The 19,609-nt window shown below is 39.7% G+C and overlaps 1 protein-coding gene across 4 annotated transcripts; it reads right to left on the bottom strand.

The window, feature by feature from the left end:
• Positions 1 to 741: 741 nt before the first annotated feature.
• LOC137873977 (transcriptional enhancer factor TEF-5-like) lies at positions 742 to 19,587 on the bottom strand. Of its 4 annotated transcripts, none has more exons than XM_068712514.1 (13): positions 19,506 to 19,587; positions 12,252 to 12,316; positions 11,249 to 11,311; positions 8,019 to 8,030; positions 6,871 to 6,996; positions 6,683 to 6,723; positions 6,428 to 6,484; positions 5,911 to 5,966; positions 5,674 to 5,810; positions 4,613 to 4,786; positions 3,812 to 3,955; positions 3,496 to 3,648; positions 742 to 2,905 (listed from the first exon to the last, which is right to left on the bottom strand). In XM_068712514.1, exons 1-13 carry the CDS (start codon positions 19,510 to 19,512, stop codon positions 2,792 to 2,794), a joined length of 1,149 nt encoding a protein of 382 aa, XP_068568615.1. In that variant the 5' UTR covers positions 19,513 to 19,587; the 3' UTR covers positions 742 to 2,791. The 4 variants fall into 4 exon arrangements, with proteins under 4 accessions (XP_068568615.1, XP_068568616.1, XP_068568617.1 ...); XM_068712515.1 differs by lacking the exon at positions 11,249 to 11,311 and adding an exon at positions 11,039 to 11,101; XM_068712516.1 differs by lacking the exon at positions 6,428 to 6,484.
• Between the last annotated feature and the right edge of the window lie 22 nt (positions 19,588 to 19,609).

The following is a 19,609-nucleotide window of genomic DNA, read 5'->3' as shown; positions in this document are numbered from 1 at the left end:
GTTCTTTTAGTCAAACGCTTGGCACAGGCAAGTTAAAGTCCTTAATTCAACACCCTATTTAAGAACAGAAGTATTATTACCTAAATGTACTTAAAGTATACAAAATAAAAGTGTATTATTTTAAATTACATTATTAAATTGTCAATACTGAGTCATCAATGGATTTATTTTCCTTTTCTCACAGTTTAGAGAGGAAATCACGCTTTTTGTAACGAACTACAAGCCAAAAGGGGTTGTGAACCAAAGGTGTAATCTTCTGATGTAAAATGTTAATTGGAAAAGTAACCAGGAATTACAATATATGTGTCAGATGAATATAGTGGAGTAAAATAAACAACTAAAAAGTCCCTTTTTAATGTAGTGAAGTAGAAAGTAACAGAAAAGCTATACTCAAATACACTACATGAGTAAACATACTTGTACATGCACTACATTCTGTTACCTGATTATGAATTTTGGCTAGAAACATTTTATCTTACTTTAACACATAGCCAACTCTTGTGATTTCAGTGAACCAATATCTTTGGCCCTCGTGACACTAAACTTTAGCATCATGAAGCCACACCTGGGACTCCATGGGCACCCTGAAATAAATGTTACACTGCACCTTTCATTCAGTGAAACGGCTAAAAAAAAAAGAAAGAAGCACAAGCGAGATTATAAAGCTAAATTGTGAAAGCCAACACTAACACAATTTGCAGTTTCTATATGTCTCAAAGAAAAGATCCATCATGGACAAAACAAATTTACAAACATGTTTAATATGTTTTCTGGGGAAAAATGGCCCCAAAGGCACCATGCGTCTTTTATTGTTAGATACATTTGTTTGATTACATAGTCCAACCTCTACTTTGAAGTATAAAATTGCAATGCACAATGGTAACAAAGACAACAATAAACCACCTTAAACCAAAAACAAAACAAAAACAAAAAAACTGCCCACACCATTCAGAATATGACACATTAGATATCTCATTAATAATTATCAATATCAGCACAATCACACATTATTTTCAGTGAGGCATATGGCAAACACTGAAAGTCAAAAGACAACAGAATCAAAACAAAACATGAATCTTGATAATGGCGAAAACATGTCTGTATAAAAGATAAATTGAGAAACCTGCTAGAGGAGGAGTGTTATTGTATCTAGCTTGTGAAATATGACATCCAAAGCCAGGTGCAATTATCCCACCGCACAATATCTTAAATTTGAACTTTTATAACACAATTGTCCAGTGAACCACACAGAGTAGACACTTGTCGAGCAGGATCCACGGGATGACAGTTCTCCTGTCTCTAATATGAGTCCTGCAATACTTTTAACATCTCCATCACAGTGGAAAACGATCAATACATCTCCAGTGCCCCACCCTGCCCTCCCGCTAATTCTCTTCCAACCCTATAAATAACAATCAATGGTCATACTCCACAGCACAGAGACAATAGCTCTCATTCAAGACAATGATTTTGTTTGATTTTTTTAAAACTATTTTATGTTTAATGTCAGTGACAAAAAAGAAAAAAGTCTTAAATATCAAAACTGAACTTTAATCAACGAATGCACCTTCTCCACACATTACAACGGAGAAGGGTGAAGCAAATGAACCGACTTCACAGCATACAATCTCTTTTTTAAACAAAAGAAACAGTGATTAACTCCCCCCCCCCTCCCACTTAAACCATGGTCTCTGTGCTGAGTTACTTGAACACAAATATGAACAGAAAGTCCCCTCCCCTCCAAAAAAATACTCCTATGACTCACAGTACAGAAACATTAAATTTTTTTTCAATTGGGCTACATAACTCAAGGCAGAAAATAAGCACTGCTGTCGCTTCACCTCCCATTCTTGATCTTTTAAGTGCAACCAAGCACACGTCTTCAAACAGAGAGAATTAACAGGGGATCTCGTAAGGATGGCAAAGCCCTGGCTTTATGTCAGGCTAGCATTTTACAAGGCATCCCTAGTGTCAAAAGTCAGTTATAGATAGATGCTTGTAAGACCTGATTTTTGAACTGTGTAGTAAAATGTAAAAAGCAGAACCTTAATAGTACGGTAACACAATAGACCTTCTCCCGATACATGTAGACTGTAAAACTTGGGATGATCTTTATGTAAAAACAACAGGCTACATGAAAATGTGTTATCCCGTCCCATTCCACTGTGTGCCCAAATACAAAAAAAACGCCTCAATAGATGTAAATCTGAGAGGTTTCTTTCCAATTCTTTTGGACAAAGTACACCTGTCTGACTGTTTTCTGTTCGTTTAAAAACAAGAGGTAGTAAAAAAAAAAAAAAATGCAATCCAAAGTGGCAGGCAATGATATAATCTTTGGAGACAAGGCACTTGCTTTCCTAACAAACCTACTGCAACAGAACCACTTGGCTCTGGTTTTCCCCTTCCGTGGTCCTGTTCTCTCTATACTATAAGAGTCTTTTCAACACATTCTCATTCCCTCAGTAAAACATTTCACGCTCCATCAATTACCTTGGCAAAAAGTGACCCACTTCATCTAAAGCATGTTGAAACACATGGAAAATAGCTGGTTGTTTCGAAAAATCCGTAATTCTTCAAAATGTATTTGCGTGTCGGCACATTGAGATTCGCTCTTTTTTTTCCCTTGCAAACAAGACTTTTTAAAGCATAAAATGTGTCCATGTTAGTTCGGTCTAGCATTGTTTGAATGTCTGGTTTTTTTGTTTGTTTTTTCCTGGATGGTTGAGCTGGTCGAAGAGAGATTGTGTCACGCTTTATTTCTGGCTTTTCCGAAAACCTCCCTGAGGAGCTGTTAGTCTTTAACAAGTCTGTAGACGTGATACTGAGCTCCATGTTCACTGGTGGAAACCTCAAAAACAAACGCTATACAGAGCAAGGTCTCCTGGGTGTCGCGGTTCGTCACTACCTGAGGGGCAGAGGGAAAATGTCAAGTGAGAAACATGAAGCAGTGCCGTCTGTTTAGAAATACTATAGTGAAAAACTGTTAATCATTTCTTAATTTGTTAAAGGAATATTTTGACATTTTAGGAAATACTGTTATTGGCTTTTTTTTGCGGAAAGTCAGATGAGAATATTGATACCAATCTCACATCTGTGCCCTAAATGTGAAGCTAAAACCAGCAGCCGATTAGCTTAGCTTAGCATAAAGACTGGAAACAGCTAGCATGGCCCTGTTTGAAGGAAACTAAATCCTCCTACTACCACATCTAAAGCTCACTAATTAACACATTATACTTTGTTTAATACGTACTAAAACCAGTGTAAAAACAACTAATGTAGTTTTAAAGAGTATTATGAGCCGAGCTAGCTGTTTCCCCATTTTCAGTCTTTGTGCTAAGCTAAGCTACACTATGCAGCCGACGGCTGGAGCTTCTAATTGACCGTACAGACTTGAGAGTGGTATCTATCATCTCATCCAACTCTTGTCAAGAAAGCGCATGTTACATATATTTCCAGAAACGTCAAACTGTTCCTAAAACCGAGTGTTTGTGTTACCTGTAGGATAGTGAAGTTTTCAAGAACACTGTTCATCATGTATTTTTCAGGCAAGTGTTTGAGTTTGTGGATAAAGTTGATCATGTACTCGCACATAGGAGAGCGGTGGATCCTGTAAACACACCTTCCTCCCTCCAGGCGGGCGTATTCTGTCTGTAACACACACACACACACACACACACACACACACACACACACACACACACACACACACACACACACACACACACAGTCAAAAACAACCCAAGTAGTGAAAGTGAGAGGCCGTATATCAGTTGTTTGAGAGAAGAATACAGAATCGATTGCAAGCTCTTACCTCTACTTTCTCTACAACCTGCTTGCCAAACGAGCAGACTTTGGTTGACACAGTGATCGTCATGTTCTCGAGGCTGCTGTATTGGCTGCTGACGCCGTAGAAAGAACCGGGGCCGTCCTGCATGCCGCTGCTGTTCAGGTCGGCCTGCAGAGGGGAAACATTTAGTCAGATTGGTGGTGGTGATCACATACTTGGATGTAACTTAAATTTCCTCGTGGCACATGGATTGTGGGGTTGCAAGAAAACATTTTAAGGTCTTTTAATGGTGTTTTGTTTTCAGTGCAACGACTAGGTTTTTTGGCGAAAACATAATGCGTGCAGAGATGGTTTCCTAATATAGAGAAATGTACATGATGAAGCAATTCATTGTGAAATGCCTTCTGTATCTGTTTTATCTTGAGATAACATATTTCACTTTGCTAAGAAAACCAACTCTGTGTCATACAAAAAGGAAGTAGTTTGCATACTGTGGTTTGCATACTTTGCTGCCAAATTGTGAAGTTAATGGTTATAGAAAAATCTGCACTGGTCTTAATATAGGTTCAAAATGTTTATGTATTCTACCTTCCATAGCAATACTTTAAAAATCGTTTTCACAGTCAGTCATGTGATTTTAAAGATGGGTGTTTTAACTGATTACTGATTATTGTTATTGCCTCCCATTGTGTTAAAAGGTTGCACATAAAGATGTCACACTTTTCCGTATTGGGGTCATGTTAGGCATAAACCAGACAAAGTGATATACAAATGCACAAGAACAACTGATAACTGGTAGATGATAATACATAAATAACAACCCACCCAGAATTTAACTAGGAAGAAAGCATTCTGAGGGCCTTTCTCGTAAAGCTCTTTGAGCCCGCCCTTCTTCTCAGGGAACTTGTCATAGATCTGCCTGATGTCCACGGCCTCGAGGAGCGGGTCGCTGTACGAGGGGTTGGTCTGTCCAATGTGGACAAACAGGTGTTTGCTGTACTGTGGTGGACAGACACAAAAGAAGGGAGGACGTGGTTAACTTCAAGAACATCAGCTGCAGAGCTTAATATGACATGCTGTTCAGTTTTGAGAATAAGGAAAGAGGAGAGAGAGTATTGCATTGTCTACCAAACCCCACTGAATATTCTGTTGTTTTTAACTGTTTGTTGTACATTAGATATCAGTTAGTTTTACTACATCAGGACACTCCAGACGGGGTAAGAGATGCTGTCAATGCATGGCTGGACTGTGAGACAACAGGCCCCTGATCCACACTGACAATCCTCTACACACATATGCAAATTACTACAATGTTCTCTATGAAATATTACAGGACACGTTCAAAGGAAGATGCTGAGATGCTGGTTCTACTTTCTCAAAGCATATATGCTATTACTGATTGCGACTTTTACTGTATTTTCATAAAATGCTACTGTGGCTTCAGTATGTTGTGCAGCTGTACTACTTTAATTGGCAATAGTAAGCTAGAGGGCCCTTTCTGGCAGAAAGATTTTGGAGTAATAGTAATAGCAATACAAAAAGCAAAAAGTATGTGTAGGGAATATATGTGTGGAGGATGAATGGGTCACACTCAAGACTTACATCTGTGAGACTGGGGTTCAAGAGCTGTGAGAAGCTTGTACCAACACGAAGCTGACTCATTGCTTTCAGTTTTTTTTTTCAATTACATCTAAAACTTGATCAGGACATGCCTTCTTTTAAATGAGCTCCGTGACTTTCTGAAAGGAAATCTTTACTTTGATAAGGGGCTCTGGCCCAAAAGGCCCCCTGACCCCTCTGGGCCCTGGACCAATACGAATGGTAGGCCCTTTTAGTAATCCATCCGTGTCTGCATGTGAGAAGCCCTGTTGTACATTTTCACTCACATTGTCTGGGTCTCTCTGGACCTCCATGAAGGCTGAGTACTCCAGCATCCGCAGCTTAGAGGAGGCGATGGTCCGGTCCTGCCACACCGGCACAGCAGTAGCAGATGGAGGAGGAGGAGGTGCCAAGGGCTCATAACCTGGATGGCACACACATACACAGACACACACAAGCGTTTATAAAAATAATTTCTGGTTTAATTTAAAAAAAATTCTCCCAGGTTTTTACTTGATACTTACTTGGTATGGATGGTGGTATAGGACCCGGGTACGGGGGCTGTGCAAAAGGTTTGATACTGAAAGACAACGAATGGTTCAGTGAGACAATGAGCTCTACTTTACACAGATGTGCATGGCACATGGGTCCTTCTATATTTGTATTTCTGATAAATATTGTGAATAACTGTTAGTGTCAAAGCGTAAGTATGTGTTTTTGCACCAGCTAGGCGTAAGTCCACCTGCTTCAATGCTTCTTAAAGATGCAAAATAGCATCAATGAAGTCTGCGTTTACTGACAAATCTAAGAATAAGAAATATTTAGGTTTTAGTGCTTTTTTAGTGAACGCAAGACATCGAAGACTAGGAGGATTTATCTCCCCTATGTTTTTTTCTCAATCAAATTTGAAGCAGTTTGTTTGCCCAGTGGTGGGTTTTTTTTTTTAAAATCAGTGCAGGAAACATATAGTATAATACAGTGTGCAAAAAGAGTTAGTTCTACTTTGTGCTCACAGCTGGACCTCGGCTAGGGGGAACTTACGCATGGCTGGTGCGGCCAAGCCCAGGAGTCCTTCCCGGGTTGAGATCTAGAATCAGCCTGGTGTGCAAAAACGTGATCCGTTAAACATGCCCTGCAATACCCACCTGATGTCAAACCTAGGCCCCGCGCTGAATCAGTCACTCTTTAGTTAAGCTCTACTCATCTCTATCACATATCTCTGTTGTCGGATATCTAAATACGCCCTGATGTCACCCCACAAACATCTTGTGGGTTCAGTAGAAAGGGTTTACTTACTCCTGAGAGGGTCCAGGCTGTCCTGGGAGAGAAGGCCAGAACTGGAGAGCAAGAAAACATTGTTAATTGTCTTTGTAGGATTTATTTGTTGTTGTTTGTTCTCTAGGTAAAATCCGATGCAATTTTTATGACTTGAAAAAATTTAACGAAATGTGTTGTATTTGTGAGAAAATGAGTGGTGGGCTAACTCTGGGTGGTTGGTAGTGGGCAGGAGGCAGTGGTGGAAGGTGATTCTTTATCATACTCGGGGAGACGATCTGTGCAGATGACAGCGCTGCCATGTTCTGCAGGGCTTTGTCCTTAGATGCCTGATCCTACAGAATGAAAGAGAGGAATAACAAGAGTCAGCCACAAGGTGGCCCTGTAACCTAAACATGACCTAATGTTGAGTTAGAGAGTTGTGTATGAACTGCCACACTACACTGTATCTATTTGTATCTGTTTGATTAATACCTAAAACATCTAGATTCTGAAATGAATATGTTTAACAATCCTGAGGAGAGCGTTTAAGGGTTTTCTGATTAACTTCACAAACTTGGGTTTAGCTTAACAAACAATTAAAATGCTTATTCTAATTATTCTCAAAAACTTAATAAAGCACTTTTTTTTTTGAAAGAGCAGCTTGACAGAATGAAGCAAAGAGTAGAACGGAGAAGATGAAGCTGCACTGGTATTTAAGCTCAGGCCACGAGACTAATTGGATGTCATTATGTTACCAGGATCACCACCGGAAAAAAGAGAATAAAGAGAGTGCATTGGTTGGAAATGCAGATTTGCATTTGCGTTGCGTCGAAAGGTGTACATCAACAAATTAAATTACTGCTACGCGGATGAAAGCGGCACAATGTTGGTGAAATACAAAGCAAAAGATATACAAAGCCAACAAATTCCTATCCGTGGTGCATGACACATACTTCATGATTTACGAACACATTAAAAGCTTTTATTTTAATACACCAAACTATTCTAAAAAGCTTCCCCTTGCTCTTTTTTTCATGTTTGCAAAAAAATGCACTTAGGCTAATTCTGCTATGACTTTGCAATTAAAGGACAGATGTCTCAGAAGCGGGACCCCGAATCAAAGAGCGACACCTTAATGCAAAGCAAGCAAGACTTTGGCTTTCCGGTAGAGACTGAGGGGATTACACTACATCAGGCAGGGTGCGCATCAGTATTGTGTTCAAAGCGTGGCTGTTTCCTAACTAAGCATTGCTTACAGGGTAGTAATGGGGCAGGGACGCCATGCCAGCAGAGGGCCATAGCAAGGGGACAGTGCACTGGTGCTGCCAAACAAAGCGGAGGAGGGAAGCATATTGCACAAGTCAGATCCACTTACCAAATTCATCGCCTGAATCAAAAAAGAGAGAAACCATTAGTACGGTACAGTTTCTAAATGATGTGTTAAGATTAATTAATTAATTAAGTTTTGGTCGACAAAAAAATTGCCTCTTTTGTTTTTACACTCTTGGCAATAACATACGTTTGTTTAGCGGTCACAAGGTTCAGTAGGGGCTAAGGTATTTGAAGAATGCTTCAATACAGAATTATCACGGTATTTTTTAACCATATTGGGTAAAGAAATGTTGCCAAAACTTTTGCAATACATTGGGTAAAGTAAATTCATATACTATTGTATTATTTCATTGGAGAGCAGGTTGAAACAATACACATTCACACAATCATCATCAAATCATGTATGACGACTACAAAAGCAAAGTGTAAGGTTGTGTGTTTTTTTTGAGGATATTCTTTCAGTAAGTTCCCCATTAATTATCTGCACTGTATAACTGGGGAGCACATTGCTTCATAACACTGGACATTTCCCACAATAGAAGACCAACAAAGGAAACACATGATAAAAAAAAGTTAAATTCTTGGAGGTTCATTGCAGCACAAGCCTTTAGTGTGTTACGTCAAATGCACCACAGTATGTATATCCATTTTAGCCATCACATGTTTACTTCCTGTTTGTTCAGCTGATGCTGCAATTTCTCTTTATTCTCGAGTGGAAATGTCAGCCAACTGAATGTAGAGATTTGCTCGGAAACTAGTTAGTTGAGAGCGTTTTTCTCTCTGGCAAATAAAGTACTTTGGCTTGACTTCCTAGATGCCTAGATTAATACTTGAACATGGCATTGCTACTGCATGTACACTTTATTCATTGATATCTGACACTTAAAAGCTACAGGGGGGAAAAAATAAAAGGAACAACAGCATTGAAGTTCTGCCAATACTATCATCCAACTAAGGTGAACTCAGGAAGCATAAACACAAATGACTGAACTAAATCACATGTTGAGTGAACAGTTGAAATTTAAATATGTATTTGTGAAAGGGTTCAACAAGTATACGCACATAAGCATGAGGTGATTCAAATTATTCATATTAATTTTGCCACAAAATGTGTCGAGTCTGATATGTCATGTTGTGTGAAGGAGACGAAATTCAGATTGTTGTGTGTGCAAGAAAAGTAAGAAGTGAGGAGAATATGATTCACCCCTTCAAGCAGAGAGAATTGAAGTCACCACACGAGACGAGACATGAAAAACCTAAAAGCTGATTTTACAAAACTGCTGTCGGCAAATGTTTAAAGCGCAGTTTCCACAAAATATGTAAGACGAAGCGTGCCAATCAGATGTATGGTTTAGATATGCAGACCCCAACAAAACAACAACATGAAGAAAAGGTTTTTGGAAGAAGACGTTTAAAAAAACAAACAAAAAAGCAGAGAGGATAATGTGACGGCCTTTCTTTGACAGTCCTGTGACTTCACTGGTGAGGACTTCTAACTTATGAACAGTGGAGGGAAATTATGGCTCACTATTAGGGGTGGGGAAAATGGATACAGCATAGTATATATATATACATGTATATATATATATATATATATACATATATATATATATATATATATAGATATATATATATACATATATATATATACATACATATATATATATATATATATTTATAGATATATATATATATAGATAAATATATATATATATATATATATATATAGATATATATATATAGATAAATATATATATATATATATATATATATATATATATTTATAGATATATATATATAGATATATATATATAGATAAATATATATATATATATATATATATATATATATTTATAGATATATATATATAGATAAATATATATATATATATGTATCTATATATATATATATTTCAAGCAAAATTTTGCATGGCAGTATCAATATACTGATGCCAAGTATCAATCTTTTATTATGTAAACTATTAATATTGCACTTAAAGATTTAACCATTTGGTAATAATTGCTTTATCAATTCACTAAATTGCACTTTTTTTTGTGGACCAGTTTTTTTGTGGTGCGGTCTTAAAAAAAAGAATACCCAATACTTGACATAAAACAAAATGTATAAATCGTAATAGGATCGTATCGTGACTTCAGTGTCTTGATTATATCGTATAGTGGGGCCTCTGGTGATTCCCAGCCCTACTCTATAAGTTTGGCATTTGTGTCACTGGATGAACAAGTTGAGTCTTCCTTCTACAAAATAAGTTACTTGTGGATGCTGGTGTTCACTGCAGGATTAGTCTGCATAAAAGGGGTTAATTTAAGTTAAAGTTAGCACTAAAGAATGCCACGTTTTCTTTGATATTTACACAAGTCTGCATTATGTTACTATTATGTTAATATGCAAAAAAGATTGTTTTTTAAAAGCATGAAGACAGACCAGAGGGATTGAAAGAACTACAAGATGAAATCAAAAGGTGTCATCTGATGCAGATTAATGTGTTTCTTTTTCTTTTTTTTGTGAATGTTCAGTTTTATAAAACACATCACAAACAGACACATTAGAGGAACTAAAAGTATCAAAGTAGAAAAGAGTTTTAGGGAAAGAAGAAGTCTCAGAGAAGTACAGTCTGCTGCAGAGGCATGGCTGGCCCAGAGGACAGATACAGAGCTGGAGCAACATGCAGCTGAATGATCACTGGGCTCATCATAACAGCTTGTGTGGCATTCCTTTAAAGCAGCTACTATACTTTCACTACGGAGTGGTGAGATTAGTCTTACAGTTTATGCAACTCTAGCGGTTAAAATGCTCTCTCTGTTTATACGCTGCATGCATGCTACAGAAGCAGTACTATGGGTGTGTCAGAGAATTAACTCCTAAACAATGGTTATATTATCTGATTTATCCTTAAACAGTGTATGTCACTTGCCAAGCCCACATCCACTTATCTAGCAGGAACCGGCCTCAAAGCGAGGACTGATAATGATATGCACAAATAAGGTGGTTAGTGCAAAGCCAAGCCTTTACCAGACCCCGCCGAGCCCGCGGTGAAGCGCATACCTTTAGCTTTGACTGGATCTCGCGAGATTTTCTCCGGGCGAGAACCTGCAAGTGGCTAGAAACCTGCACAGAAGAATAGCCAAGAGGAGGGAAGAGGAAAAGGAGGCAGGGAGAGAAAAAGACAAGGGAAGAAAGAGAGAGAGAAGCCGTAACCAAAGAGGAAAGAGACGCCCAGCCAGTGTTGCCGGGAGGCAGGTTGGTTGTACCTACCTTTATACCCGCCTGGTATTCACGAACTTTCTTCCGTGCTAACACCTGTATGTGACTAGACACCTAAAGGGGTGTGAAACAGTTTTTGAGCATAAAAACAACATGCACTCACAGATGCAAGCACACACACATGCAATACGCGTGCGCACACACACACACACACACACACACACACACACACACACACACACACTTACAGTGATAACACACACTGTGAGAGCTCTTAAAAGTTCATGCAAACAATAAAAGAAAATGAGGCTGGCCATATTCTATACTATTCTTATTAGCAATAAATCCCTTGAAACGACCAAAACCATCAATGAACTGACCCTACCAACATGTACTGCCTGTGTAGCCTAAAATATCTTATATATCCTCCATTGTTGACAAATGGAGGATGAATTCACATGAATGAGCCTCACTGTTACAATGGGTGATATGTTTCATCATTATTATAAACATTAGCCCTTCAGTTTATTGTGAGTCAATCCCACATACACCAACCTGCTGCTATAAAGATTTTAATCCAGGGGGGAATTCTTGCTAAAAAATTACAACAAAATAAGAAGAATAATAAAAGTTGTGTATTAATCCACAGCTGAAAATAGTCCCCAATAAATGCACTATATGTGCTAAAAACTACAATAACAGCTGATAGGATACTGTGATGATGCCACATCATCAGTTGCTATCTGTTGAAAGACGAACTATCACAGTGTTGTTTTTTGTTTTTTTCATGGGATTTGTTGACAATGAGAAATATACATATATAATAAAACCAGGCTTCATCTTTTAATTAACTAGTTATCTACTTTTATTTGAAATTAGGCATGACATCAGGAGCTACAAATCCCTAATAAAAGGATATTAGTTATATAAAAGTTATTGCTGTTATTAATGGCTTTCGCCCATCTGGTGTTGTATCTGTTATGTCTTGTACTGTCAGTAACTAAAACCAAACTCATGCGTGATTATTCTGATCCAATCATCAAATCTCGTTCACCTGTTTTCTTGTGCGGGTTTTGCCCGTCCTCAGCTTGATGTACCTTGCTATCAATTCATTGCGACCTGTAAGACAAAACAAAACAATAAAAAGAAAGGTCACAAACAAAATAGACTACATGACAGAGGATTTCATATTTGCACATATGTGATAATACCCTGAAATGGCCAGAAGGTGGCACTCTTGCCATACTCGTATTTCAGCAGCGTGACCTTTCCCAGAGCTCCTCAGACCCAAGGCAAAAACACTTTTGTCACAGGTCACAGGCCATAATAACACCTCTGTTTCCTACAGGAGACCGTATTTAAAATTCTCCTTCTTCTTTGAAATAAGGCCTCTTATTAAAAGCTTGATTTTCTTGCTTTACCCCAAAGTTTTCATTAGCTCGTTTCACACCTACTTATCGTCTGCTCACGTGGCCCTGAAGCCTAATTATAGAGAGTCGCTTAGAAAACAGAACCGTGTTTTTCATGACACAACATCTACTCTCGACATTCTGCACAAACAGGTTGTGCAGGGAACAGGCTTCTATTCAGGGCTTTCAAATGGCCCTCTTTACATTGAGCGCCGTGCACAAGATTTTCAGCAAAGTTCAACTAGGATCAAACAAAAGTCATCTTCAGGTTAAAAGAAGTGCAAAAAGCATTACTATGTTGTCTCCAAGGCAAATCAGTACATCAGTCTTTTTCATCTCTTGTCTTTGCCAAGTCCCGTTTACTGGGTTTCTGTGGTTTAAAATTGGGCCAAAGGGAGAGGTTGAACCGCGGTATCATTACGAATAATGACCGAAGCTCTCCTAAACTTGCTGACAGAAAGTTTAACCGACAAAAACTGGTCAAGATATGCCTTCTTGAACACAATAGACTGTATGTCTAGGAAGTTTAACAGCCTTTAGAGTATCCAGACACATAATGACAGGAGAAATAAGTCCTGTTTTTTCACACACTCTTTAGCACTTGGCCTCCAGAATGCCCTGGTTAGTGCAATTACCATAAAAGTACTGCAGACCATCTCCAGCAGGGTTGCAGCGCTCACCGTACTCTCAAAGCGGTCGACCCGGCAGTCGGCCAGCAGAGCAGAGCTGAACTGTCTGCCGATACTGAGCTAGCCCGTCCCCCCCTCTGCCCCGGGCCAAGGATGGACACGCCCGCTCCAGCGCCTCCGCATTCCTAGCATTCCTCTAAGCCTGTCACATCTGTGCTAGCCAGTCTGATTGGCCTGGGCCAGCGAACACAGCCAGAGCCTGGGCGAACACACAAGCACTTCCAGCTCTGGGAGAAGCATGGGGTTAGAGCTGGGGTGAGGGCCATTAGGTTGGGGTAGGGGGTCGTCGGTTAGAGGGGGCAAAAGGGGCAGCTGATGCTGTAACTCTTGGAAGAAACACAAAGCCATAACTGTCTCTGCCAACAACTGCCACCTGGCAGCAAAGCAGGCCCCTTCTCCCAAAACAACACCACCGTGTGACCCTGCACTCAACGGACAGCAGCACCTGCTGCCGGCCATCCCAGCAGAGGATGGCAGAGAAAGAACAATGCCAGTTCGACCCCCGCGCAACTGTCACTCTCAATCTCTTCAGCTGAGGAGCAGAGGGGGGAAAAAACATTACATCGTCCCGACCACAGAGTTCTGCACCGGATTTCACAGATATCTCGTTGCTAAGTACTGTAGCATGAAGTTTGAGTAAGAATTAAAGAGATAAGAACTTCTCTGGTGAGGTGGTCTCGGTGTTGATGGTCAAACTGTAAATTCACAGTAGACCTTCAGGACTCCCCACATTGAGGTTCACTTAACCCAAACTAAATCTCTCCTTCACAATATTATGGAAATTATTTTTTATATAAAAGCAGACCATTAAATGTTTTTGTAACTTGCTTTATAACAGAAAATACATTGTGTGGTATATCAAAAATGTCATCTGTTAAACAGTGCAGTCCTGTGGTTGCGAGCTGAGATGATATCTCCACTTTTTCTCCAAAACATCTGGTTGGTTTCGTGATATTTCAAATTGCAGCTTTTGTTTTATGCGACATACTGTTTCCTGCAGAGACGCCACTTTGAAGCCGGTCGGACAAATAACACCAGTGTTTGATTTCAAAGTTTCAAATAAACTTTTTTATACAGTTGAATGTTAAAATGAATTGCAAGACATTCTCAGGCACTACTTCTTCTGCTTTGTGGAAGAACACAAACTGGATCATGACATTGTTGCAACACAGCCTTGATTTTTATCTGTTTGTTACATCCATAAACACGCTTATTTACAAAAAATAAGAGCTGGCCAAAGGATTTTAGAAACACTTAGGTAATCGGTCCCAAATGCCTCATCCTCCACTTCACACCATAGCATAAAACACATTTTAAGGGGAAACAAGCACTCAACAGAATGTATTCAACCGCACTCTTTAAGGCACAAAAACAACTGCTGAACAGAACTCATTCAACAGGCTCTGGATCACTCAAATCAGGAGTTGATGCCTGCAAAAAAAAAAAAAAAAAACTGTTTCTGGATGTGATTTAATCACAACATGACATAGAATATATATTTAAAAAGTCAGGTCTTCCAAGCAGCAGCCGCATGGTGTGTGCACATGCACATTTTTATGTCCTGTTTTCCGGGAACAGTGACCCAGTTATACACACCGACTGGTTATATCAGTCGGTCGTTTTTTTAGAGAGAATACAGAGGACATGATCTCTGTGGTTGTTAATGGCAGCTGCAGCCGTGGCAGACGAGATCTGCTCAGACTTGACGTGGTGGAGGTCAGAGAGACGGTAAAAAAAAAAGGGCTGGTCCTCGCAGCAGCAGGGGGAACATGACAGGTGCACACAAACAGACAAGCATTCACAGCCTCGCTTGTCCTCGGCCTCTTCCTGCCCCACAATGGCCGTCTCTCCATCCCTCTACTCTCTTTTTGAGCTGCTTATGATCCCCTTGTTGATTGCTCAACACCCGCTCAGATCGCTGCAGGCTTCCATTCTTAACCTCTTCCCCGACAGGACACGCCTATCTTTTTTTCTTTAACTACATGACCGCTGGAATTTTCCACTTCCACGCTAAGATAGTGAGCAAAAAGGTAATCTCTCCTCACTCTCCCCGCCCTCCTCCTCCTCCTCCTCCTCCTCCTCCTCCTCCCTCTCTCCCGCTCTGTCTCCCTCCTGAACCCTTTCTCCACCCATATTCTCTCCCCACCTCCCTTCTCATAACATTGAGGTAATCCTAAATTGCTAACATACTGCTCAGCCATGACTGAAAACATTCCTAACATCTCAGTGAGGGGGCTGACAGTGAAGGCCTGCTCAGTCATCATTACCCGGCGCTCAGCCCCCTCTCTTAGACCTCCACACACATCTTTTCGCACAACTTTTTTTTACACATCCACTGAACCTACCGCTAATTCCTAATGCAACCTTCAAAGGTCAAACAAGACATAAGCCTCCCACCCAAAATCTATCTCTTTTTTTGTACCCAGAATGCTTTGCAGTCGTGACTGCTGCAGGGCTGAGAGAGAGGCCTTTGTGTGTGTGTGTGTATATGTATGTGTGTGTGTGTGTGTGTGTGTGTGTGTGTGTGTGTGTGTGTGTGTGTGTGTGTACCTGTCAAAGCCATAAAATGCAAGGGAACAACATGTCAGTACAGCCCCAAAGCAAAACAAGATGGACAACATTTCTTTTGACACACAAACTTCCTCTTAACTTCGGTTGTAAAAATGTGCCAACTATTCAATTTCACAAGGACCGAATGCCTCTGAGCCGCAACCATTCTTTGGATTTCGAACACAATGTGTAAATGACTTTCTGAAAGAATATGAGCCGAAAATCAAAGGAATCAATGGTTTGACGTTTTTTTAAGTATGCAAGTTTGTTTTTCTCACAGAGAAGATGGGTACCACTCTCACATTTGTCTGTTTAATATAAGGCAACACCAGCAGACAGTTAGCTTAGCATAAACACTGTAAACAGGGGGAAACAGCAAGCCTGCGTCTGTCCAAAGGAATAGGAAAAATCTGAATTATAAACGTTTCATCTTGTTTATACCAGATAACCAGTACATAAACCAAAGTTTAAAAATGTAATTTTGTGGTTTTATGGGTAGTATGTATCGGGTTATTTCTTGGCAAGGGATCCAGCACAAGGAATGTTGAGACATTAATTTGGAGATAAAACCGCTAACATTAGTAAGAAATAATCCTTGCGAAGATGACAAACGGGTAACTGAAGTTTTTGGTGGGTGGCAGCAAATGTTACAGACTCTTTATCTTAATCTTTGTCATGATTTACATATGTGCTAGCTAATAATATTGGCTAGATGACCAGTGCAAAATAAATCACTAAAGCAAACTGAAGGCATTGCATCATACAGTCAAGATGCAGTTTGGTTTAAAGCTATATTTGATAACTATAATGAAAGTACCTTTGTGTCATTTCTGCTCAAACTATTACTATTATCTTGAAAGTAGTACATGAGACCTGTGAATAAAAAAATCATCACTGCATTACTTATTTCTAAATGAGAAAGTTTGCCATGACCTTGTTTTTACACGGTGTACAGAAGATGTAACTTGTTAATACTACATATATCTATTCTACAGTTTCTTTGAGTGTTGTTCATGTTCTGGAGTGATTATTAACATGTGTGACTTATTAAAATAAAGTGTTTCTTTGAACTCTTTGTCACCCCTGAGCCACGTACATGACTGGTAATGCTTCTGGGAAGTCTAGACAGGTTTGAAGAGCAAAGAACACACATGTATCGAGAGTCATCTTTCTAAGGCAATGGAAATTTGCAAAAGGTTTCCCACCAAATGAAAAAAGCCTGGCAGAAAAAGTGGAATTCCCAATGGGAGGGATGACTTGCCTTCCTTTAGAGGCCACTGGGAGTCTGAGACTGCAAGGTAGACAGTATTACACAGTGCAATCGTTAACATTCCCCCAACCTCACGTCAGGGCAGCTTTTAGATGTCTGAGGTAATCACCTTGTGAGACGGCTTCTTCTGGGGCATGCCTTGGCCCTGCCAGCAGAGCCTCAGATGACTTATTGTAAACGGAGAGGGTGTTTAGTGCTCTTGAAAAAAACAGGCCTCTAAAAGGGGTCCTGACAGTTTGTTGCTAAGGGTGCAGGTTTGTGCACGGCCGGCCTCTTTGTTGACATTCTCATGGCAAATGTATGGAGCAACACTGCACTGCTAAACAGGCCTGAAGAGTTACTTAGGTACATTTAGAGATGCCTGTAGTGATTTGTGCTGAAGGTCTATGCACCAGTTAAAAGCATGTTGTGAACTAGTCATTCTGAAAAATATAGAATAAGTTTACTAATACTCTTTTAAGCATGTCCCTTAAGTCTGCTTAAAGTTTCATCAGCATCATGACATCAATAGTTTAGTCTGTTTTTCTTTCATGATAGATTGATCCGTCAATTCATTTTATAATTAATTATTCTTTTAGTCTACAAAATGTTAGAAAGTAGTGAAAAATGTCTGCCTATCCTTGAGCCCAAGATAATGTCTTAAAATGCCTTGTTTTGTCTAACCAAGTGACAATAATCCAAAACAAAGAAAAGCAGCAAATCATCATATTTGAGAAGGTAGAATCGGCAGATGTTTGGCATTTTTGTTTGATAAATGACGTAAACAATAAATGGATCAGAAAAAAACAAGTTAATTTTCTGTTGTCGTTCAATCACTACTTGTTTTCTAACTACTACTGCTCCTTAAGACGCGATCAGAATAACAGAAGCTGCAATAATGGCTGAGTTATCTCAGGTATGCGCTTGTCCTTGAATATCCAAATCTGCCTGACGAATGAGTGAATGGGATTCAATCTCATGTGAATCATGCCGAAAGAATTTCATCTGACGTCAAGAGCAGAAGAAAAACACCCAAAAAAAGAAAAGTGATTTAAAAACAAACACTAATGCTTCTAAAATATACAGCCCGACTGAGACTTCGGTGGCAATGATTGATGGTTTTTATGGCCGCCCTGAAGATGGAATCAATTGCAAGTTTTTAAAACATGGTGGACAATAATTAAAGGGAAGAAAAGTCTTTACAAAGCATGAGCTTGAGGGAGTTGAATTACGATGGTGAAAATAACACAATTTCACAAAACCAAAAAGAGGTTTGTTGAGGACAACGGCATGTAAAACAGTAAAGCGATTCCTGTCAATCAACATTTGTTTCTGTTCAGCAACATTCCCAGCTTCAAATGCTAAATCTAATTAGGAGAGCGTGCTCTGTCTGAACAACAGGAGTGGGAAAGTGGGATCAAAATAATGAAAGACAAACACGTTCAAATCCCTACACCTGGATGTCAGTGATTCTACCAGAGACCTTGCCAACATATCCATCTGGAGTTTTTCAGGGCATTAAAGGCTCAACACCTGCAATTTAATGAACACGCTGCAGGAAACAGCATAACTATTCTGAAACCATATGGATGTTTAAAATCTTCAACATGCCAATGTGATGTTTTTGTTCCTGAGTCTCCATTCACGCTGTGCTAATTATTGCCAATTTAACCGAGCCGTCCGGCATCAAACGCAGCACTTTTCCAGAAACCGGCTCCAACTGGTCACATACAGGCAAAAAAAAAACAACCTCTCCCAGCGATACCGGTTTGTGGGGAAACATTACGTTCAGCGATAAAACACAAAGAGTAGGTTTTGCGACTGAAAGTGCAGCGTGGAAGAGAGGAGGCCGTAAAACTGTGAGCATAAAAAGCGGGCTGTAAAGAAAAACACTGGAGAAAAAAAAGACAGGTGTAAATCAGACGGAGAGGAGCGGAGATGCTCTCAGGACAGCAATAACCAGCTCCGAGAGCACTGGTGCGACTGGAAGAACCCGCCCCTGGGTCACAACTCAACAGGTACAGACTTGAGAGAGAGCTCTGAGTGGAAAGAAAACACTCACCTCTGTGTCAAAGCTGTGACAATGAGCACAAGAGGAAGGAAAAGTATTTTTCTAATTTTTTTTCAGGGCACTATATATTGTTTTAGCCACAACTATCAGTGGAATGTGTGGTATTCTAATTTTTTTCCCATTCATTATGGGACTGATTTCCATTCAGATGTTCTTTTGTGTCTTATATATTTATAATATTTACTGTATTATATTTTATATCTTTGTATAGTTACAATTTATTTTTCTTTCTTTTATGGAGTCTCCCAGCGAAAGCCCTTCGCACGATTGAACTGGTATAACCGGAGTGACTATAAACATCTGGACACTTGAATCTCTGGCTGTGATCCAGCGTACTCACCATACATCTTTCCCTCATCCGACAGGATGATTTTCCTCCTGCCACAGGGAGGGTAGATGGCGAGGGCCTCCTGGAAGCTCTGCTCGATGTCCGGGCTCCACACG

Source organism: Cebidichthys violaceus, unplaced genomic scaffold (assembly GCF_023349555.1).
Source record: "Cebidichthys violaceus isolate CVI_PGR_0920_01 unplaced genomic scaffold, fCebVio1.0.p SCAF_17, whole genome shotgun sequence".
Lineage (NCBI taxonomy): Eukaryota > Metazoa > Chordata > Actinopteri > Perciformes > Stichaeidae > Cebidichthys > Cebidichthys violaceus.
The sequence above is the reverse complement of the archived record's forward strand: the minus strand, read 5'-3'. Positions and strand labels throughout refer to the sequence as shown.

What these genes read in the sequence shown, in the direction of transcription:
- LOC137873977 (XM_068712514.1), bottom strand. An exon ending in CAGCCTGGACCCTCTCAGGA is followed by an intron (nt 6,485 to 6,682) that starts GTAAGTAAACCC and finishes TTTGCACACCAG; the next exon opens with GCTGATTCTAGATCTCAACC. An exon ending in TATACCACCATCCATACCAA is followed by an intron (nt 5,811 to 5,910) that starts GTAAGTATCAAG and finishes TGTGCCATCCAG; the next exon opens with GTTATGAGCCCTTGGCACCT.